The sequence below is a fragment of the Rhinopithecus roxellana genome, chromosome 4 (assembly GCF_007565055.1).
Source record: "Rhinopithecus roxellana isolate Shanxi Qingling chromosome 4, ASM756505v1, whole genome shotgun sequence".
Lineage (NCBI taxonomy): Eukaryota > Metazoa > Chordata > Mammalia > Primates > Cercopithecidae > Rhinopithecus > Rhinopithecus roxellana.
Window position 1 is genome coordinate 27,594,214 of NC_044552.1, and position 19,061 is coordinate 27,613,274.

Below are 19,061 nucleotides of genomic sequence, written 5' to 3' on the forward strand. Positions count from 1 at the left end.
CTGCTTTTGCCAACCGAAGTGAGATTCTGGTGCTGAGTGCCATTCAGTGCTGGGTTGGGGGGGGGTGGTCTGAGCCCTGTGAGGCTCAGAGTGCCAGGGTCAAGCCTTGAGGGGCAGCCAGGACCATCCAGGGCAGGCAGGAGGACAAAAGGAGCCCTCAGTGCCAGGGGAGTGCCTCAGTCTCCCTTCCCTGTTCAGTGGGCACATGGAAACCTGGGATGGGAGAGGGGAGCTGTGGAGCCAGTGAGGGTGTCAGAAAGCGGGCTGCCCAGCCTTCTGCAGGGTCAGTATCTTCTCAGGGGCTCCCCAGGACCCCTTGGAGGGCCTGGACGCTTAGGCAGTGTGGGGGCAGCTGGCATGTGGCCCACTGAGACCTCTGTCCTGCCTGGCTCTATGCCTCTGCCTCCAGGGCCTAAGAAAGAAGGATGGGAGGGGCAGACCGTAAGACATCAGAGCTCAGAACAGCCCCTCAGAGCCCGAAGGGACCTGAGACTCTGCTCCTGAGGCTGGTCTCCCCAGGGTCCTAGGAGTTCCACAAAAGTGCCCTGTGCATCCAGCTGGCCTCCAAGTTCCTGGGTGTCTGCTCAGGCTGGCAGCAGCCCAGGCTTGGGCTTGAGCCCAGGCAAGCTCGAGTGGGCACTGTTGCTCCCTCCTGACTTCACAAACCCAAAAGTCTGGTGCCACACCTGGCCCACTTGACTGCACGGCCCATCTGCTGGGAGCTTTTAAAACATGCCCGTGCCCAGCCCTCCCCACAGAAGTGCAGGTCCAGTGTTCTGGAGGGAGTCCAGCGTCTGTATTGTTTAGAAGTTCCTCTGCTGGTTAGAAAGTGTGCTGTGGGGTGGGATGTCCGCTAGCCCAATTCCTTCGTTCAGACATTGAGGAGGCTGAGGCCGCAGGGGTAAGCACATACCCCCTGCACACAGCAAAGGTCTCTGGGGGCCGCTGGCTCCCTATCCAGGGTGCCAGGGACCCTGAACCCCCCATCTTGTTGAAATCTAACATTGTGAAGATACTTAGCAGCTTTCTCTGGTCATTGATAATTGAGGATGAGAACAAAGGCGAGGAGCCAAGCCACCCGTGAAGGGCCAGGGGTCCCTCCCACCACAGGCATCAGGGCAGGTCCCACCCAGGCCAGCTATGGGCCCCAGTCCTGACTGCACTGGCCTGAGCCTTCTAGGTGATGGATCCAGGACCCCAGCAGCACCCACCCTCCCAACCGCTGCAGCAGGTCTGGCTGGCAAAAGTCTTGCTAGGGCCTGGTTCCCTTCTGTCCACCTCAGGCCCACAGAGCCCACCTCTGCATCCCAGGCTCAGATGCCCAAAGTCACACTCACCCAAGGCTTCCCTCCTCCACGCACCTCATTCTAACAGTCATTTTACTTTGGGACACAGTCTGCTGTATCTCCTCCATCACACTGGAAGCTCCCTGAGGGCAGGGCTATTTCTCCCCACTGGCAGGGGACTGGTAGGCCCTGAGGGCCCCTCCTGAGAGCCAAGGGGAGCCGAGGGGCAGCAGCCCCCTTGGAGAGGTGATTCTCCCGTTGGAACCTAGATGGGGGTCCCACAGATGTAGGGGGACCTAGGCAAGTCCTGGGCTGAGCATCAAACCCCTGCAGGCCCTGACCTGGACCTAGCCTTGGGCCTCAGAGCAGCAATCACTTCAGGAGGGGTGTAAGCCACAGAGCGGGCAGCGTGCCCGGGCTGGGGGTGCTGCCAGAGTCACCCTGGGGGAGAGCTGGTTGTACCCCCTTCTGCATTCCCCATCCCTACCCCTCACCTCCCCACCACCCCCCACCACCGCCCCCCCCCCCCCCCCCCCCACTGCCCTGGAAGCTTTCGGCAGATACCCATGATCTGGCAACCTAGTTCTGCCTGACCGGGCTGGAGCACTGGGTGGAATCTTTCCCGGGCAGAGGTCTTAGGAACCTTCTGCAAGATGATCAGTGAGGCGCTCCTTTCCTGTCTCCGTCCCTCACACAGACACTTACTGAGCATCTACTAGGTGCTGCACACAGACCCCGAGGAAGAAGAGACTCCCTACACACAGGTGTTTGAGATGTCCAGGCCAGAAGTAAGAGTGGGCTGATGGAGAAGACATGATACCTGGCATAATTCAGTGTCCCAGCCTCACCCCTACACACACCCTCATACCCTGTCCTTGCCTGGCCCCTGCCCAGGGTTCCTCCAGTCCCTTCCTGTGCTCCACAGCGCTGTCAGCTAGCCTGGAGGTGGGGGGGGCGGGGCAGGACCAGGGGGCGGGGCAGGGCAGGGGCGGCGCAGGAGGGGGAGGCACAGGCAGCCCGGGCTCCAGCTGCTGCCTATGGCCTCATTGTGTCGCTGGCTCTATAATTTACCTCAGCCAGAGCCCAGCCCCTAAGTGCTCCTGTTTCCCACCTCCCAACCTGCCAGGGAAGCCAGCTGCGGTGAACACTCGCCATGGGCCTGAGACAGGAATCTGCACGAGCCACCAGGACCCAAACAGACGATCAGACACTCAAACAAGACAGACACGCATGCGCATGGATGCGCTGGGCGTGCACACAGACACGCAGCCAACACAGCCACACGGCCATGCCTGTGCTGTGCACTTGTGGGCCCACGTGGACACATACAACACACTGATCTCCACGACAGACACACATCATCTTAGCACCCGAGCCTGGAGACAACAGAAGCAGGAGGGGATGGCTGTGAGTGCTGGCAGCCCCTGAAGCTAACTTCTCAAGAAGAAGACTTCCTGGCTGGAAGGAGAGAGGCGCAGGTTATGGGGGCGGGGATGGAAGGGCAGTCCCAGGTGTGAGGGGTGTGAGACAGAGGACAGGCAAGGCAGAAATGTTACCTTCCCAGGGCTGCAGGGCAGGGGACAGAGCATCCCCCCTAACTAGGGGACTACTAGGTGCTGATTCCTGGAATTTCCTGCAATGTCCCTGCCCTTTACCTGGAAATCTGGCCCCTCCACAGCACACTAGATCCCAGCCTAGGGAACAGTCTCCACAGCCCCCAAGCCCTGGGTCTCCAGAGCCCATTTCCCGCTTCCCTCTAGGTCCAGGCCCTCCAGCTGCAGGCTGAGCCTGGGGTCCCATGGCAGGACCCTCAGTGGATGTGGAGCCCAGGTGCAAAACCATGTGTTTATTTTTATTAGAAATGTTCTTGGTATAAAAACAATCATGCGCTACACATTGTCGTCAATAACCATCACCAAACACCCAGGCACTGAACTCCGTGTGGTCAGCAGGAGGGGCAGGCGGGCAGGCGGACAGGACACACGGCAGAAGGGTGGGGCAGGCGGGCAGGCTGCGGGCCACAGGGACACACACAGAGGCCACCAGGAGGACGCAGCACTTGGCAACACACTCGACATTTGTTTTTGTTTTGGCTTTTTTGTGTTTTGATTTTTTTTTTCCTTTTTTCTCTTTTGCAACATGTAAGGTTTGGTGAGTTGGGGAAGGGTGGCAGGGAGAGGGGAGCAACGGCTGGACGAGAATGAAGTGGAGGAGAACAGGAAATAAAATGGCAGAAAAGTGACACAGGTGGGACCCAAGAAAGCAGGAGGAGCTGAGGACAAAGAGGATGAGGGAGAGGAGGCAGAAGCAAGAGCCAGAAAGGAGACACAGAAAAGGCCGAGAGCACAAGCAGCCGGAGACACCAGAGAGGCAAAAGGTGAAATAAAGAGATAAGAGAACCGAAAGACAGGGCTGGAGACAGAGGGGTAGCCAACAGCACAGACAGAGACGAAGGGAGGGAAAGATCTAGCACTGGGGTCCACACGGCCTGAGCCCCTGTGGTTTGGGGCCGGGAGGGGCAATGGTCCAAGATGCAGGTTCTTGTGGTAGCCTGGCACTGCCCCGGCCCCTCGTCCTCCTGTCGCTCACCCGGCTTGCCCAGGCTGCCAGCAGTGACGGCCGGGGGCTCTGCTGTCCTCAGCACCAAGCCACGTCCGTGGGTGCCCACGGGCAGGCAAGACATCAGCTGGGCCCTTGGGTGTGGCCCTGGCCCAACGCACCATCCACAGGGTCACGGCTCCTCCTGCTGCTCAGCTCCATGTCCTCGCTAGATTGCATGGTTGGTGTAAGTGACGTAAGTCTGTTTGGTGGCCAGCGCTGGAAGGAGAGAGACCAGGGGTACCCAGGAGTCAGGGGCTGCTTTTCTCAAACTCTCCTTCCACACGGGCATAACCCTGCACAAGAACCTACCATAGCTCCCCACCTCTCATGGCATCCAGTCCTGAGCTGAGCTATCAACATTGCCCCAAACTGCACCGGCCCTGCCTGGCCCATCTGCTTGCTTCTCCTGCTGTTCCCAGCTCCTCACCCAGGGACTGGGCCCATGTTTCGCACCTCCACGCCTTTGCCGGACTGGGCTGCTTGCCTGGAATGCCTTTCCTCTTCCCTTTTTACTCCAGAGATGACTCCTTCCTCTAGCATTCCCTCCCCAAACCCCACTCCCGTGTGAGGGGCTCCCCAGCATGGGGCCCCTGCCACCTCCTAATTCTACCAGACTTCAAAAGAAACCTTTTTTTATGACATCATATAACCTTAAAATATTATCAAAGGGAAGTCTTTCAGAAGTTCAACCACACGCAATTTGGATGCGCACATGTAAGGAATATACATTAAATTAGAACGGTGGCCTAGGGGAAGAGAGTGAGGAACAGGGACAGAGGAAATAAATAATGAAAACCAGAGTGGGGCCATGCATGGCTAGAAACTGAGGCATGCGATTGACTCAGCCCTCCGCCCCACATCCAAGGAAACACAAGTCCCCCGGATCCCCAGGGCCCTCTGAGCATCCATCCTTTCTACTTCTCAGTGCCCCTGTCTCCCTCAGTCTTGAGCTCCCCTTATCTGCCCCTGTCCCTCTGGCCCTTACTCCACCCTGGGACTGTCCATAGCTGAGTGATGCCAGCAGCTCTCATGAGCAGTGTGAGTGTCCCCCACCCCTCCAGAGTGCAGACCCCACAGCAGCCTAGTGAGGCAGCCAATGAAGCATCACCCAACTTGACAGATGAGGAACTAAGGCCAGAGGGGTGAGGGGCCTGGCCAGACCCTTGGTTTTGTCCTGTTCAGCCAGGGTTTAGGCCCTCCCTCAGTGGCCTGGGAGCTGGCTCAGCGGTGGTAATCAGGGCAATATTGCTGCCTGGGGCAGGAGCTGATCCACGAGTGTGGAGAGAAGCAGTGGGTGGGAGAAACCAGCTGCCCTTTGTCCTAAAGCTACCCTGACTATCGGTCGGGATCTGTTGGCTCAAAAAGGAGGCACATCTGCCAGACTCAGCCACGGTCATCTGGAGAAGAGGAAACTGGAGGACAAGTGTGGTGGTCTGCAAATTGTCCCCCCAGTCCTTTCTCCCCTATTTCACTGGGCACATGACTCTGAAGGACTAGGTTTCCCAGCCTCCCTTGCAGCTAGGTGAGGCCTTACCTGACTGCATTCTTCCTCATGAAATACACATGGAAGGACTGTGTGCAGCTCCCATGTCATTCAATTAAAATGGGTCTTTCCCCCATGCTTCTTCTCTTTTCCCTTCCATGAGCAGAACAACCATTGAGGTCATCTAGCCTCAATCTTCAGGGAGCCAATGGAGCAACAAGATGGAAAGATCCTGGGTCCCCACTCCCACCCACCCATGATGTCCTATTACAGCAGAGAAACAAACATCTGTCTGATTTGAGCTGCTCAGTTCTGGGACCTCTTTGTCACAGCAGTGTAACTGGAAGCCCACTAACACAGGCAGGAGTTACGTGTCCAACTATCAGTCTATCACATGTGGAAGAAGCAAACTGGTTGGGGACGGGGTGAGCAGAGGGGTCCACCATGGGACCAGTAGGGAGGCATGAAGGTCAGAGTCCAGCTCAATTAAAGGAACAACTTTCTCCTGGCCAGAGTTGAGTGGAGTCAGTGGCCTATGAGCTCCCTGTCAACAGAAAAATTCAAGCAGATGATGAAGAATCACTTAGCTGGATGGTGGTGGGCAAGTTTCAAGGTTTAGGTGCTACCTGGATAGCTGCCAATGGAAGAAAATGGTGCCACAACATCCAAAAAAAGAATAACACAGCATGACACCTTACAGCTCATGAAGAATTCCCACCTTCACCTCTGAAAGGACCCACGACCTTCCAGGCTTCTGGATGACCAAGAGGGCAGAGGGCAGAGGGCAGAGGGACCACAGGACAGGTCAAGGTCCGTTTGAGGGGGGGGCAGCATCCAGGAGGTGGCCTGGGATGGCAGGAGGTGTGAGAGGGAGATCGGCACAGATCAGTACCCTGAGGGCAGGAACTGAGATTCTAGTTGCAGGGTGGCCTCACACTCTCTCTGAGCCTCAGCCAGCTCTTCCCCTTCTTTGCTGGGTCTCAGTTTCCCTGCCTGTAACTTGAGCAAGTGGTCTTTTTGCCTAAACTACTTCTCCTGAGGGGCTTCCAACTGCCCCCAACATCTTCACCCCATTCTATCGCCCATGGTCAGAAAAAGAGCAGCAGTGGCTATGTGAATCACAGCAGGCCAGGCTGGTGAGAATCAACTTCCCAGGGCTCCGTTACCCCCTGGGGGAACTGATAAAACTCAGCTTCCAAGCCTGTAAAACCCAGCAGCTCCTGGCTCAGAGGTGAAAAAAACTCTCAGCAGCCACAACAAAATCTCCATTGACTGCAGGGGATGCAAGCCTGAGGGCAGCTGAGTGGCAGCAGGGGCAGCTGCAGACTAGAGAAAGTGTGGAGAAGAAGGACCGCAGGGCCTCTGCTCTCCTCTAATGCCCCACCTGTCTGCCCTAGAAAACTCAGCTCACAGGTTCCAGAAGCTGGAAAATGGGAGCCATGAGTCTGGCCAGGGCCCCCACGAGCTAACAGTGAGGCTCCAAGGGAAAGGCTGTGGCCAGAAGTCAGGAAACTTGGGGTCCAGTCCTGCCTGCAATGCTATGGGGGAATCTCAACACCTGCCATGTGGCCCTTCTAACAAACTGACCTTCTCAGAGCCAAGATTCTCTCATTTGTAAGAATGGGGTGATAATAAACACCACGTGGAGTCAAACAAGAGGTGAACAGAAACACTCTTTAAATCCTGCAGCATCCTGGGCAGAAGGACAGGGCTGGAATTACTCCAGCAGTGGGGACTGGATAGGGACAGCAACACTCCCCGCACGCTTTCAGTATGAGGGGAAGGCCGAGGGGTATGGGCCAAGGCCCTGAGCCCACCCGGTGCTGACGACAGGCCCTGGCTGCTGGTTTTCAGTTGCCGGAGGCGCAGATAACAATTAGCCAGGCAGTGCTAGGCGCCAGTTGACAGCCCCCATTTGTCGCCCCTTGTCTCCGCACCCAATCTGCCTGCAATCAGGCCCCTGAATTATTTATTCTGTTGTTTGTTTAAAGATACGTAGCCTGCCAGTGACAGAGTGAAAAATGTCCCTGTTCCACAGGAGTGACACCTTTCCACTCCTCCTGCTCACACCCCCACCGTCCGGCTGCCCCCAGAATTAATCACCTGGCTCCTGCCCGATGCCTCCATGGCCTCTGTTGTCACTAAGCTGAGAGACAGTGGGGGCACAGGGTGCTGGCCACTGGCCTTCACATAGGAGGTAGGGAGAGGGGTTCCCTAACTTCCCTACCATGAAAGTCCCTAAGATTTTCAGGGGGGAGGATGCCAAGGCCTGCAGGGGGTCTGGTGACCGCAGACCCCTCGGTCCCTCCTAAACCCCAGAGCAGCTGGAAGTGAGCCCCGTGGGGGCTGCTCCACAGCCTGGAGGCCCCCAGGCTCCTCTGGGCAGGAAGCAGGGGCCTGGGGATACGGGGTCTCCCTCCCCAGGCCTCCACACCCCTCCTTCTCTGGCAGGAGTGGGTAATTGTCCCATGTTCCCAGGTGACTGGCTGGAACAGAGGCAGAGGACCAGTACTGAGCCATCAGAGCTCTCTGTGAGGGCCCCACCCTTTATGGGGCCCTCTGCCCTGTCACAGCACCCATGGTGTCACCCTTTGAGGTCCGGGTGTCACCTCCGGGAGAGGCTAATATCCACTAACTCTCAGGAGCACTGGGGAAAAGTGCATCTGACAGACCTGCTCCTGCATGCAGCAGAGAGGGGGCCTGGAGGGAACTGGGACCTGGGACCTGAGAAGGGAGGTCTCCACGGGAAGGAGGAAAACTGAAGCGGACACGGGGTCCCCAGTCAGGCAGAAAGGCCTGGTCAGGGCTTCATCTGGGGTTTCTGGACATCCAGGTAGACATGGAAGACCAAAGGTAGGAGTCGCATGGGCCCCTCTGTTCCTTCCCTGCTCTGTATGGGGGCCAGCATGACACCTGAAGGGAACCCCAGAGTCCGTAGGTGGGGAGAAGCTGGTGTTCTAGGGGGAGGAGGAGGACTGGAAAGAACCAGAGGTCACAGGGCAGGGAAAGGGAACACACAGGCATAAGGGGCGTTGATCAGAGAGGAGAGGGTGTCAGAAGCTGGTATACTCTCCACAACAGAGGAGCACAGGCTAGATCTCTGAGGAAGAGGGAAGTTGGCAAAGATGGTGGCACTGCTCTGTAACCAGCCTGAAGGGACCTGTTCTGGCCAGCTCCAGACTGCAGGCCTGCCCCTCAGCCACTGAGGTCCCTGCCTGGTGCCCTCCCCCACCACAAAGCATGACCCTCTCCTGCTGGGTCTCCTCAGACAGTCCCCCAGACAGGCGGCTACCTGAGCACCACTAGGCAGTTCTGTAGGTCCCTCTGCCTCACTCTGCCCTCACTCACCGGTCCTGGCCAGTTCACGTCCCGGGTCCCCATTGCTCAGGTGCCTGCTAGGGGGTGGCCGAACAAAGCCAAGCTGGGTGTTACGGCTGCCCAGGGCCACTCCCACCCCACCAGGTTACCAAAGGGCCAGTGTGCAGGGCCCCTGGGACGACCCCTTCTCCCAGAGGGGCTGAAAGGGCACAGGTGGAGACCCGTGCCCCAGCACAGGGAAATCCTGGGGTCCCGCTCACCCTCGGGGCCCAGGCGCCCCCTGGTGGCCTGCCTTGGGGTGGGGCACAGATCCCTGGAAGGGTGCTGCTAGGGCACAGGCTGGGGAAACCTTCAGGTTCTCTCCAGGCCACCAGGAGGGGCAGGACAGAACGGGCTCTAATGTAGTGCCTCAGGGCTCTCCCTGAGAGGCTGGCTCCCACCTGTAGCCTCAGGGTTCCCCCAGCGTCCCCCACCGCCTCCCCCTGGGGCATCGGGGTAGGGAGCGGCGGGGTGGGGCAGGAGCTCAGCCGACCTGCTGCAAAAGGAGCGGACCTGCTGCAAAAGGAGCGGGGCCTGGGGCCCGAGGGGGCGGAACGGGACCAGGCACTCACCTGGGGCCTCGAGGTTCTCGCAGAGCTCAGACTTGGCCTCGCCGTTGGGCCGGAAGTTGCCCTTCTGCGTGAACTTGTTGGACATGGTGGCCGCCGTGACCACGGCTTTGAGGCTGCGCTTGCGCTTGGGCACGTTCTGCTCCGGGTGGAAGAGGATGATGTAGACCTTGGGCATGTAGAGCATTCCCAGGGATACCGAGGCGCTCAGACTCACCGAGACGGTCAGCGTCGTCGTCTGGATGTACAGCTGGCAGAGGGCAGGGCGGCATCAGAGCAGGCTCCACCCCGTGTGAGCCGTGACCTCCGCCAGTTCCCACCCAGAGACGCACCTGGGGACCCCACCCTGCATCCCGCTGCCTTCAGGCAGAAGGAAGTCGTGGCTTGGAGCTGGGACTGCAGACCAGGGTTTCTGCATTCAAATCTTGGCTCATTACTTCCAGCTGTGTGATATCGGACACATCACGTCCTTGTGCCTCAGTTTCCTCACGTATAATATGGGCATGATAATGATAGTACTTACCTCCTATGGCTGTTGTGAGAATTAAGTGACTTAATAAATGTTTTAAAAGTGTGGAAAACATCTGGCACATGGTAAGTGCCAATTCAGGTTACTGCTGTTACTTGCTATGTGGAGGAGGCGTGCCTGAGGAGAGGCTCTCAGGAGACCACAGCCGGCCCTTCTCAGGGCTGAGGGCGAGAGGAGCACCCCTTGGTGCTTTGGAACAACACCCAGTGGCCACATCACAGCCCCTCAGACCAGGCCCGCATTCAATGACTGCCCCCCAATGGTCCCCAGTGCAGAGCACAGGATCCCCGGCACCCATCGCAATATGGTGGTGGCAGCAGTCAGAGCTCATTTCATGCTCGCTCACCGCACTAACGGTGACAGATGTTTAGCAAAATGAAAGCCCATTAATCTGGGTGTCGGATAATCCATTTTACAATAGTAGGGCCTTCCAGGCAGGGCTCCGCAATTCCCACTGTCCCTGTCTGGGATTCCCCTCCCTGCCTCTCCCTTCCTCCAGGTCCTCCAGGCCTCAGCCACCCCTCTGAACCTCCTCAGCCAAGGTGGGACCAAAGGAGACCCAGGCTAGGCCTCCTGGGTCTGGGCATGAAGGAAGCAGGAAATGCTCTTCCCCAAATCTGCTTTCTGAGCCTGGGTCCTGCCCTGGTACGTGGCTGATGTGCCACCTCCTCCAGGAAGCCTCTCCTGACCCCCAGCTCTATGGGCCCCCATGATACCCTTCATTTCTTCTACCCAGACCGGCAGCGTGGACACAGGTCTGGACTTGTTTCCTGAAGGCAGAGGGGCCCTGGCCTCATCTGGCAGTACCCCCCGTGTAGGGACCAGGTCTTCCTCTTCTTATAATCCTCCCTGTCCCTTGCACGCCCCTCCATAAATGCCTCATGACACTGGATGGGATGACCTTCATTTCCAGCACCCTGTCCTGGGTTTCCTACCTTTGGGACAGGGACTGGAGAAGCTGTAGGGCCTAAAAGGAGAATCCTGCCCTTCTGTGGGCCTCAGTTTTTCCCTCAGTGTAATGGGATGAAAGCAGCTACCTTACCTAAACCATGAGGGTACCCCAAGCACAGACTGTGAAGCCATGTGGAACTTGCTTTTAGTGACTGCAGGCACTGAGGTGAAACTGAGGAGAAGAGACATGGGGGACACGGAGGCATGACCCGGACAGCCATGATGTGCCCAAGCCAAGGCGCTGACACTCCTCAAAGTGCAGCCTCCAGGCTGGCGTGGCCCAGGTCAGGCAGAGCTCCGAGGGGAAGGAAGCCGAGAGCGGCCACTGGTACAGGAAAATGTCACAGGCCCAGGGGAAATGAAAGCCTGTCCCCCAGTGAGCACGCGCCCCTCCAGACAGAGACAGGCCTCCATCCTCAGACACCACTTAACTCTCACCCCTAGGCATGGAGCTCTCCTGGAGGGAAAGGTCATGACCAGCCAGCGGGGGCATGCTGGACACCTCTCCCGCCCGAGATGGGGCTGGTAGCCAGAGTGAGAGGGCAGGAACAGGCTCCAGAGCATTAAAACAGACGCTTGGGGAATATCATAGAGTCTCGGGCTAATGGAGAAGAGGCTTGTCATCTGGGTCTTCACCATGGGACTGGGAGTTCCCTGGGGACAAGGTGTGTCTCCCTCTCCCTCATTACATCAGAGTTCCCTGAGGGCAGGGCTGGCTCTCCTCTCACACTGGGGGTTCTTGGGAATAGGGGTTGTGTTCCAGGTGAGACGCTCATCTTAGACCCTTTGCCTGCTCCTTATTGATGGGTGGAGTGCAATTGGGCCCACATGGAGTTGGCGGGATCAGGGATAGAGGCCCTTCTCTGGGCAGAGGAACACTTGCAGGGGACACAGTTCTATGTTGAGGGTCAGTGTCCTGGGTTCCAGATTCTACTCTGCCCTAGCCCACTGGGGGATGTTAAGAAGTTTCCTCCCCTTTGGGCACCAGACGCCCCTCCATGAACACAGGCAGGGCCAGTGCTACCTGTGCACTCACCCAGGGGCCTGTGCCTAGCTCTCGGTTTAAGGTCCTGCTGCCACCATATTGAATGGTGGATAATTTCTGAACAGTGCGCTCTGTGTTTCCATTTTGTGCTGGGCGCTGAAAATTATATAGTCAACTCTGAACACATGGGCACAGTCATTGGTGTTCTGTTCTATTTTGTTTTTCAGCCTAGGAGCCTTTCTGCAAACAAAATTCAAGGGATATAAACAGATCAAAACCCTCCCTCCCAGCATGGGCCCTGGGGGCTCCTCTAGCCATCCCCAGCTGGGAGGTAGGCCCTGTACACAGCAGAAGCGGGGGCCCTGTACACTGCCAGTTCTGATCCTTGCCCCAGGGTGTGGAATTTGAGCCCTACCATTTGAGCCTCTGGCTCAGACATTGTTTCTGGAGCCCTACTCTGTGAAGGCACACATGGCCACCAGGAGGTGGTAGCAGGTTAACCCTTATCAGAGAAACAGTGGTCTAGACCCCAGCAGGCACTCCTGAGGGGCTGAACCCAGGCACCAAGAAGGTCTTAAAGGGATGCAGAGTGAGAGGCGGCCTTCGGGCTATGATCTCTCCTCCTCTCCCACCCACCTGCCTCTTAGCCCGCTGGTGCCTGAACTCCCACCATCCCTGCTCCCCTGTGTGGATGGGCCCTCGCTGCACTCCATCCTCCGTGAGGAATCCTGCATTCAACTTCACTAGTCATGTGCTCCCCACACTGAAGGAGCTTATCTGAGCTGAGTTGGATGCGGGAGGGCAGAGGACACCTGGGGTGAGGAAAGGGCACAGGAAGGAGCAGCTGTAGATGTGGATGATGAATTTCCTGCTTTCGTGCTAGGCCTGGGGGTACAGGGTTTGAGGGGCCCCGGTGGGGGCACCAAGGAGCTCTGCCTGCCTTGTGCTTCTGCAGGCTGACCCTGATAGGAACCGAGATCCTCCGAATCTGTACAAACCAGACAAATAAACTTCCCCACACCCTGATTGCCTCTGCAGCCACATCCCGCCCAAGCATGACTGAGCAGTAACCCCACGTAGTGGAGAAAGCCCGCTCAGTGTAATGCCAAATGGCTGCAGTGTTAAGCCCTGGAAATCCGGGCTAAGGCTGGGAAATCCAGCCGCCTGCTCACCAGAGCGGCACAGACAGCTTCACTCTGTGCCAGCACCTGAACCCTCGGGGAGTGTGCAAGTGCGTGTGTGCATACATGCATGCCTGCTCACACACACACCTCAATATACACGTACGTACATGCATTGACACACACACCTGACCTCACAGCTGCACACTTACATCTGACTCAGCTGGGCTCACACACACACACACATACACCTTCACACATGGGCACATATACATAGACACAAATGTACTTACACACATCTACACACATCTACCTGCACACACTCACTAACATTTGCATGCACACATCTGCACACTGTGTGCACACTCCTGGGCACATATACTCAACCTACACATCCATACACACACCAGCAGCTACATACCCCTCAGCACACCCATCAACCCATCCCCACTCAATCTGCATGCACATGGGCACACACCCGTGCACACACACACCACATGCACCACTGAGCATGTACATGCACAAAAAGGCACACACACGTCTATACACACACACACCTCTGCAGGCACACCACAACTCCTGACAACAGCCACACCCCGCTTGATCTACATGCAAACACACACACTTAGCAGCCAGACCTGCAGCTTGCACTGGGACATCTTGCAACTCGGCATGACATGGTCCAGACATGACCCAGGTTGCCTGAGTCTCTAAGAAGCCTGGTAGCCTGAACTGCAGGAACTTCAGAGCACATCTCCTCTGCCCCCTCCCATTCAGAGGCCCAGAGTGGGAGAGGTATATGTCCGATGTCCTGGGACACCAGGGAGAGAGCACACCGGTGTGAGGCCAGCCTGTCATATGACCTGGGACAAGTCCCTGTCCCTCTCTGGGCCTATGAACTGATCATCTCAGGGACTCCCTTCATCATCACAGCTGGCTGGGGAAGCCTCCTAAAAAGGCAGGAATCAGAGGCTGGTAGGTCACCTGGAGAGATTGCAAAGGGTAGGGAGGCTGAGTTGGGGGGCTGGGCTGCAACCTCTGGAGACCAGAGGGCCTGATATCCTGGGATGACAGGGACCCCACTGGGAATGGGCTGCCGGAAGGCAGCCAGGGGGAATTATGGCAAGGTGGAGGGAGGGGCTTAACTATCACGTGTGGGCCTCCCAGCCAGGTACCTTTACTCCCTGAGGAGGTGTGGGAAGGGGCCTCCTGGTATTGTTGAGGGTAATTTCTCAAGCTGCCAGCTTCCTGGGGTATGGGATGGCCTCCCCACTGGCTCCACGGGGCCCATGAGCACTGAGAGGTGTGAGGGCCTCTGCCTGCACCTGTACTCAGCAGGGAGGGCCTCCCACAGCAGGCCTGGTGGAGGCCAGAGACCCGGCTCACAGCACGGGTCGGGCGCTGTGGCTGCATGGCGGCTGCTTGGCTCAGACATGCAAGGTGGGATCCCCCTGCTGAAGCAGGCCCAGTGTCAGATCTCAGATCTTAGGACACTCACTGCCAGCCCCAAGGTCTACCTCTTAGGGCCCCCCACAGGACCCCTATTGGAAGATGACCCTAGAGGAGCTGTTGGAAAAGAGGTGGGCACCTACCAAGGAAGTCCCAGGGCGTGAGGTATCCCAGAGCTGCAAGGGGGAAGGGTGTGCTCAGGATGAGGGGGGTGTTCCTAAGTTAGACAAAGTGGGGTCAAGTCCAGCTGTGCCACCAAGGCAAGTCACTCCCCCTCTCTGTGCCCCTGTGTCCTCATCTGTAAGCAGGAGATGAGACCACACCAGCTGCCATGGGGCCTAACAGCGGTTAGGTGAAGTGTCTCCACATGACAAGCACCCCATCCCATGGCAGCTTTGGCGGCTGCCTCACTGAAAACTAGGCATCCCTGGGAGTTCAGACGGGTGCTCACAGCTCCCCTCCCCTCCCCTCCACTCCCCTCCCCTCTTCTCTCCTTTCCTTTCCTTAGATGGAGTCTCACTCTGTCACCCAGGCTGGAGTGCAGTGTCGCAATCTCAGCTCACTGCAACCTCTGTCTCCCAAGTTCAAGCATTTCTCCTGCCTCAGCCTCCTGAATAGCCTGGACTACAAGCATAAGCCACCCTGCCTGGCTACTTTTTTGTATTTTTACTAGAGACAGGGTTTCACCATGTTGGTCAGGCTGGTCTCGAACTCCTGACCTCAAGTGATCCACCCGCCTCAGCCTCCCAAAGTGCTGGGATTACAGGCATAAGCCACCATGCCCAGCCATGGGCTCACAGCTTTAGATGCCAGGCTCAAGCTGACGACTCCTCAGATATGTCTCCAGCCCAGAACTTGCCCCTGAACTCCAGACTCCTATATTCAACCACTGACTTGGCAGCTGCATTTGGATGTCTAATGAATATCCCAAACTTAGCATGTCCACAGGACCCCTTCTCCTGCCCCCTCACAGGCTCCCCTCATTGTCTTCTCTTCCTTAGCATGGGAAACTCCTTCCTTCCTGATTGCTCAGGCCTCAAAGCATGGTGTTCTCCTTGACTCTCTCCTGGTCTCCCACCCCATGTGCCATCCATTGGAAACCTGGCCAGCCAGTCTCCAGGCAGGCCCAGACTCCCCCACTCCCCACTGCATCTGCTGGGCACACCCTCTCCTGCAGAGCATGACAGTGACCTTCTCACAGCTGCTTTTGGCAGCCAGGGGGTCCTTTTCAACCTACATCAGATAGCACCCTCACCTGCTCAGAAGCCTGCAGCAGCCTCTCTTCTCACTCATGGTAAAAGCCAATGTTATTGCCACCATCTGGCCTGTCACCTCTCTGATCTCGTTCCCCACTCCTCTGGCTTCCTCAGCTCCACACTCCTTACACTGTATTAACTGTTTGTGCACTCATTGTGTCATGTGATTGTGACAATACCTGGAAGGACTGCAGGGAAAGGGACATGGCCCCAATTTGCTGATGAAGAAACTGAGGCTAGGGAGGCCAACTGACTTGCCCAGATCCCACACTTACACACGGAGCTCAGACCAAGACCTGGGGTCCTTGGTTCACCTTGATGCCCCTGCCTTCAGTGACTCCCAGTCCTTCAAGATAAAACCCCCGAGTCACTCAGCCAGCACCAGGACTGGGATGTGCGCCAAGCATACAGGTCTCTTGGGGTGTGCCCAGGTCCTCAGAACAGGCCAACAGGAGGCAGAGGTAGCCACTCTGCAACTCCAGCCAAGGGAAGGAAAGGCCCTCTGCCAGCCCCTAGTCTTTGGGCTCCCAGGGCAGCTTGGGGCTGGGGAGGGGGGAAGGGTCCCATGGGGATCCTGTGAGGGATACATGGAGGAGGGAGAAGAGACGAGGGAACCAAAAGGAAGACAGGGTTGACTAGCGAGAGAGGTAAGAGAAAGGAGTCTAGAAAAGAATGAAGATAATCCCAGCACTTTGGGAGGCCGAGACGGGCGGATCATGAGGTCAGGAGATCGAGACCATCCTGGCTAACACTGTGAAACCCCGTCTCTACTAAAAAATACAAAAAACTAGCCGGGCGAGGTGGCGGGCGCCTGTAGTCCCAGCTACTCGGGAGGCTGAGGCAGGAGAATGGCGTGAACCCAGGAGGTGGAGCTTGCAGTGAGCTGAGATCCGGCCACTGCACTCCAGCCCGGGCGACAGAGCGAGACTCCGTCTCAAAAAAAAAAAAAAAAAAAGAATGAAGAGTGAAGGAGGGTATGGCATCCCAGGCTGATAGAGAGAGGAGGGGAAGGGGTGAGAGAATTGGGGGAGGAAAGAAGGGAAGGAGATGGGGTAGGGGCAGCAGGGATGGAGAGACAGGGAGACAGAGGAGGAGGGGAGAAGGAGAACAGGGGGAGGATGGAAAGAGGGAGTGAAGTGGGGCTGAAGGAGACAGAAGGAGAAGAGAAAAAAGGAGATACGAGACAGAGAGAAAGGGGAAGAGAGAAGAGGGAGATGGGCAAGAACAGAGAAAGAGGAGAGAAAACCCACAACCCAGAGAGAAAACTTGCAACTGGGAGAGAAGTCAGAATGAGGCATGAAAGAAGGCATTTCTGGAGCAGGGGAGAGGCCAGCCAGCCTCAGGAGGCTGTCCCCTGCTCACTGCCCTCACCCACCCACTGTCCACCCCCGGCCCCCACCACTCACCTTGTCGGCCGACTGCGAGGTGCCAAAGAAGATGGGGATGAAAGCCAGCCAGACGATGCAGGTGGTGTACATGGTGAAGCCAATGGGCTTGGCCTCGTTGAAGGTCTCGGGCACGCCGCGTGTCTTGATGGCATACACGGTGCATGTGACCATGAGCAGCATGCTGTAGCCCAGAAGGCAGATGAGCGACAGGTCTGAGATGTCGCACTTGAGCACACCCCTGGCGAAGCGGGGGTCCAGCGTCCGCTGGTCCTGGAAGTCCACCACTGAGTGGGAGGGGTCCACCACAAACCACACACAGATGCCCAGCAGCTGCAGCGAGATGAGGCTGAAGGTGATGGCCAGCTGCGAGGCGGGGCTGATGAAGCGTGGGGCACTGACTGAGCGCTTGCCCTGCTCGAAGATGCGGTAGATGCGGTTGGTCTTGGTGAGCAGGGCCGCGTAGCTGATGCTCATCCCTAGTCCCAGGAAGATTCGGCGCAGCGAGCAGGTGCCGAGGTCGGGCTCGGCGATCATGAGGAAGGTGGTGGCGTAGCACAGGAAGATGCCCGCCAGCAGCACGTAGCTCAGTTCACGGCCTGAGGCCTTGACGATGGGCGTGTCATTGTAGCGTACAAAGGTGATCACCACAAACAACGTGGCAGCGATGCCCACCACGGCCAGGAAGAGGGGCAGCACTGCCCAGGGTGAGTCCCACTCAAGCTTGATGATGGGGATGGGCCGGCAGCCCGTGCGGTTCTCCGTGGGCCGCATGTCGTAGGGACATGTCTTACAGGTGTAGCGGTCCACCTGGTACTGGTACCCTGTGCAAGGCTCGCAGTGCCAGCAGCAAGGCATGCCCTTCACTGTCTTCTTCCGCTCACCTGGCTGGCAGGGCAGGCTGCAGATGGAGCGGGGCAGCTGCCGCCCGCTCCCCGGCCAGTGCATCCGCTCTATCTGGCAATGACAGTACCGTAGAGCAGGCCTCAGAACATGCCACCCTGCGCCCGGGACCATCCTACTAGGTGGTGGCACCTTGTAGCCCCACACTCAAATCACCCAGCTAGTTGGCTAAAAGTTCAGCTGCCCGGACCCCACAGGGACATACTGAATCTAACAGCTGGAGTTAAACAAGGTCTCCGGCATAACTCAGACATAATTGACCTACAGGGAATCCTGATTGAACCCGAAACTCTCAAGATTCATATGAAGAAACTGAGCCCAGAAAGCAGTAGTGACAACCTGGAGTCACAGGAAACAACAGTGGCAGAGCAGAGAGAACTCAGGAGTCCTGACTCTTATCCCCTAAGGCCTTGCTACTCACAGTGGTCCCAGGGCGGCAGCAGCAGCCTCACCCAGGAGCTTGTTGGAAAGGCAAATTGCAGCCCCATCCCATACCTACTAACTCAGAATCTGAGTTGCAGCAAGACCCCCCCCCCCACCCCAGACGATTCCTGTGCACACTGGAGTGGAAGATGTGCTGCCCTACGGCCCAGCCCAAGGCACCTCTGCCAAACAGCACATGGAGTTGGATTCAGTAGGGAGCAACGAACAAAAGTTTAATCAGAGGATACTTAATGTGTGCTCAGGGGTTAGCATTTCTTTACATCTTGCTCTAAATTAGTGCTACGCACAGTTACATGTCCCTGAAGACACAACAGCTGTGAGCAACAGAGCCACATGAGTGTTGTCACACGCTACTGAATATGCTACAATATTCTGGAAAGTGAGAGTCCCAAAAGAGTCTCAGGCATCGGGCAAAGGGACGTGACTACACCTGGGAGCTGTATCCAAAGCAACTGTTCTAAATAAAGGATCTCTTAGGAAGAGCTCACTCTCAGAGCACAGCAAGCCTGACTAGACTGGTGCATTTGCACTGGGTGCTACCTCCTGATAAAGTGTAACCAGCTGGTAGAGGTGTGGGGAGGGCTTTAGAATAAAGGAAAAGGGGCCAGGCATGGTAGCTCAGGCCTGTAATCCCAGCACTTTGGGAGGGCAAGGCGGGCGGATCACGAGGTCAACAGATCGAGACCAGCCTGGCCAACACAGTGATACCTGGTCTCTTCCTGAAAATACAAAAATTAGCTGA

General features: G+C 57.1%; 1 protein-coding gene across 1 annotated transcript in view; it reads right to left on the bottom strand.

Moving 5' to 3' along the window:
• Positions 1 to 3,117: 3,117 nt before the first annotated feature.
• GRM4 (glutamate metabotropic receptor 4) overlaps positions 3,118 to 19,061 on the bottom strand; it is a 125,686-nt gene continuing 109,742 nt past the window's right edge. Inside the window, exons 9-11 of the mRNA XM_030929449.1 lie at positions 16,994 to 17,929; positions 9,300 to 9,546; positions 3,118 to 4,103 (exon numbers count right to left, since the gene is read on the bottom strand). Of these exons, the coding sequence (XP_030785309.1) occupies positions 4,054 to 4,103; positions 9,300 to 9,546; positions 16,994 to 17,929 (1,233 nt within the window). The 3' untranslated portion in view covers positions 3,118 to 4,053. The remainder of the gene's footprint in view (positions 4,104 to 9,299; positions 9,547 to 16,993; positions 17,930 to 19,061) is intronic.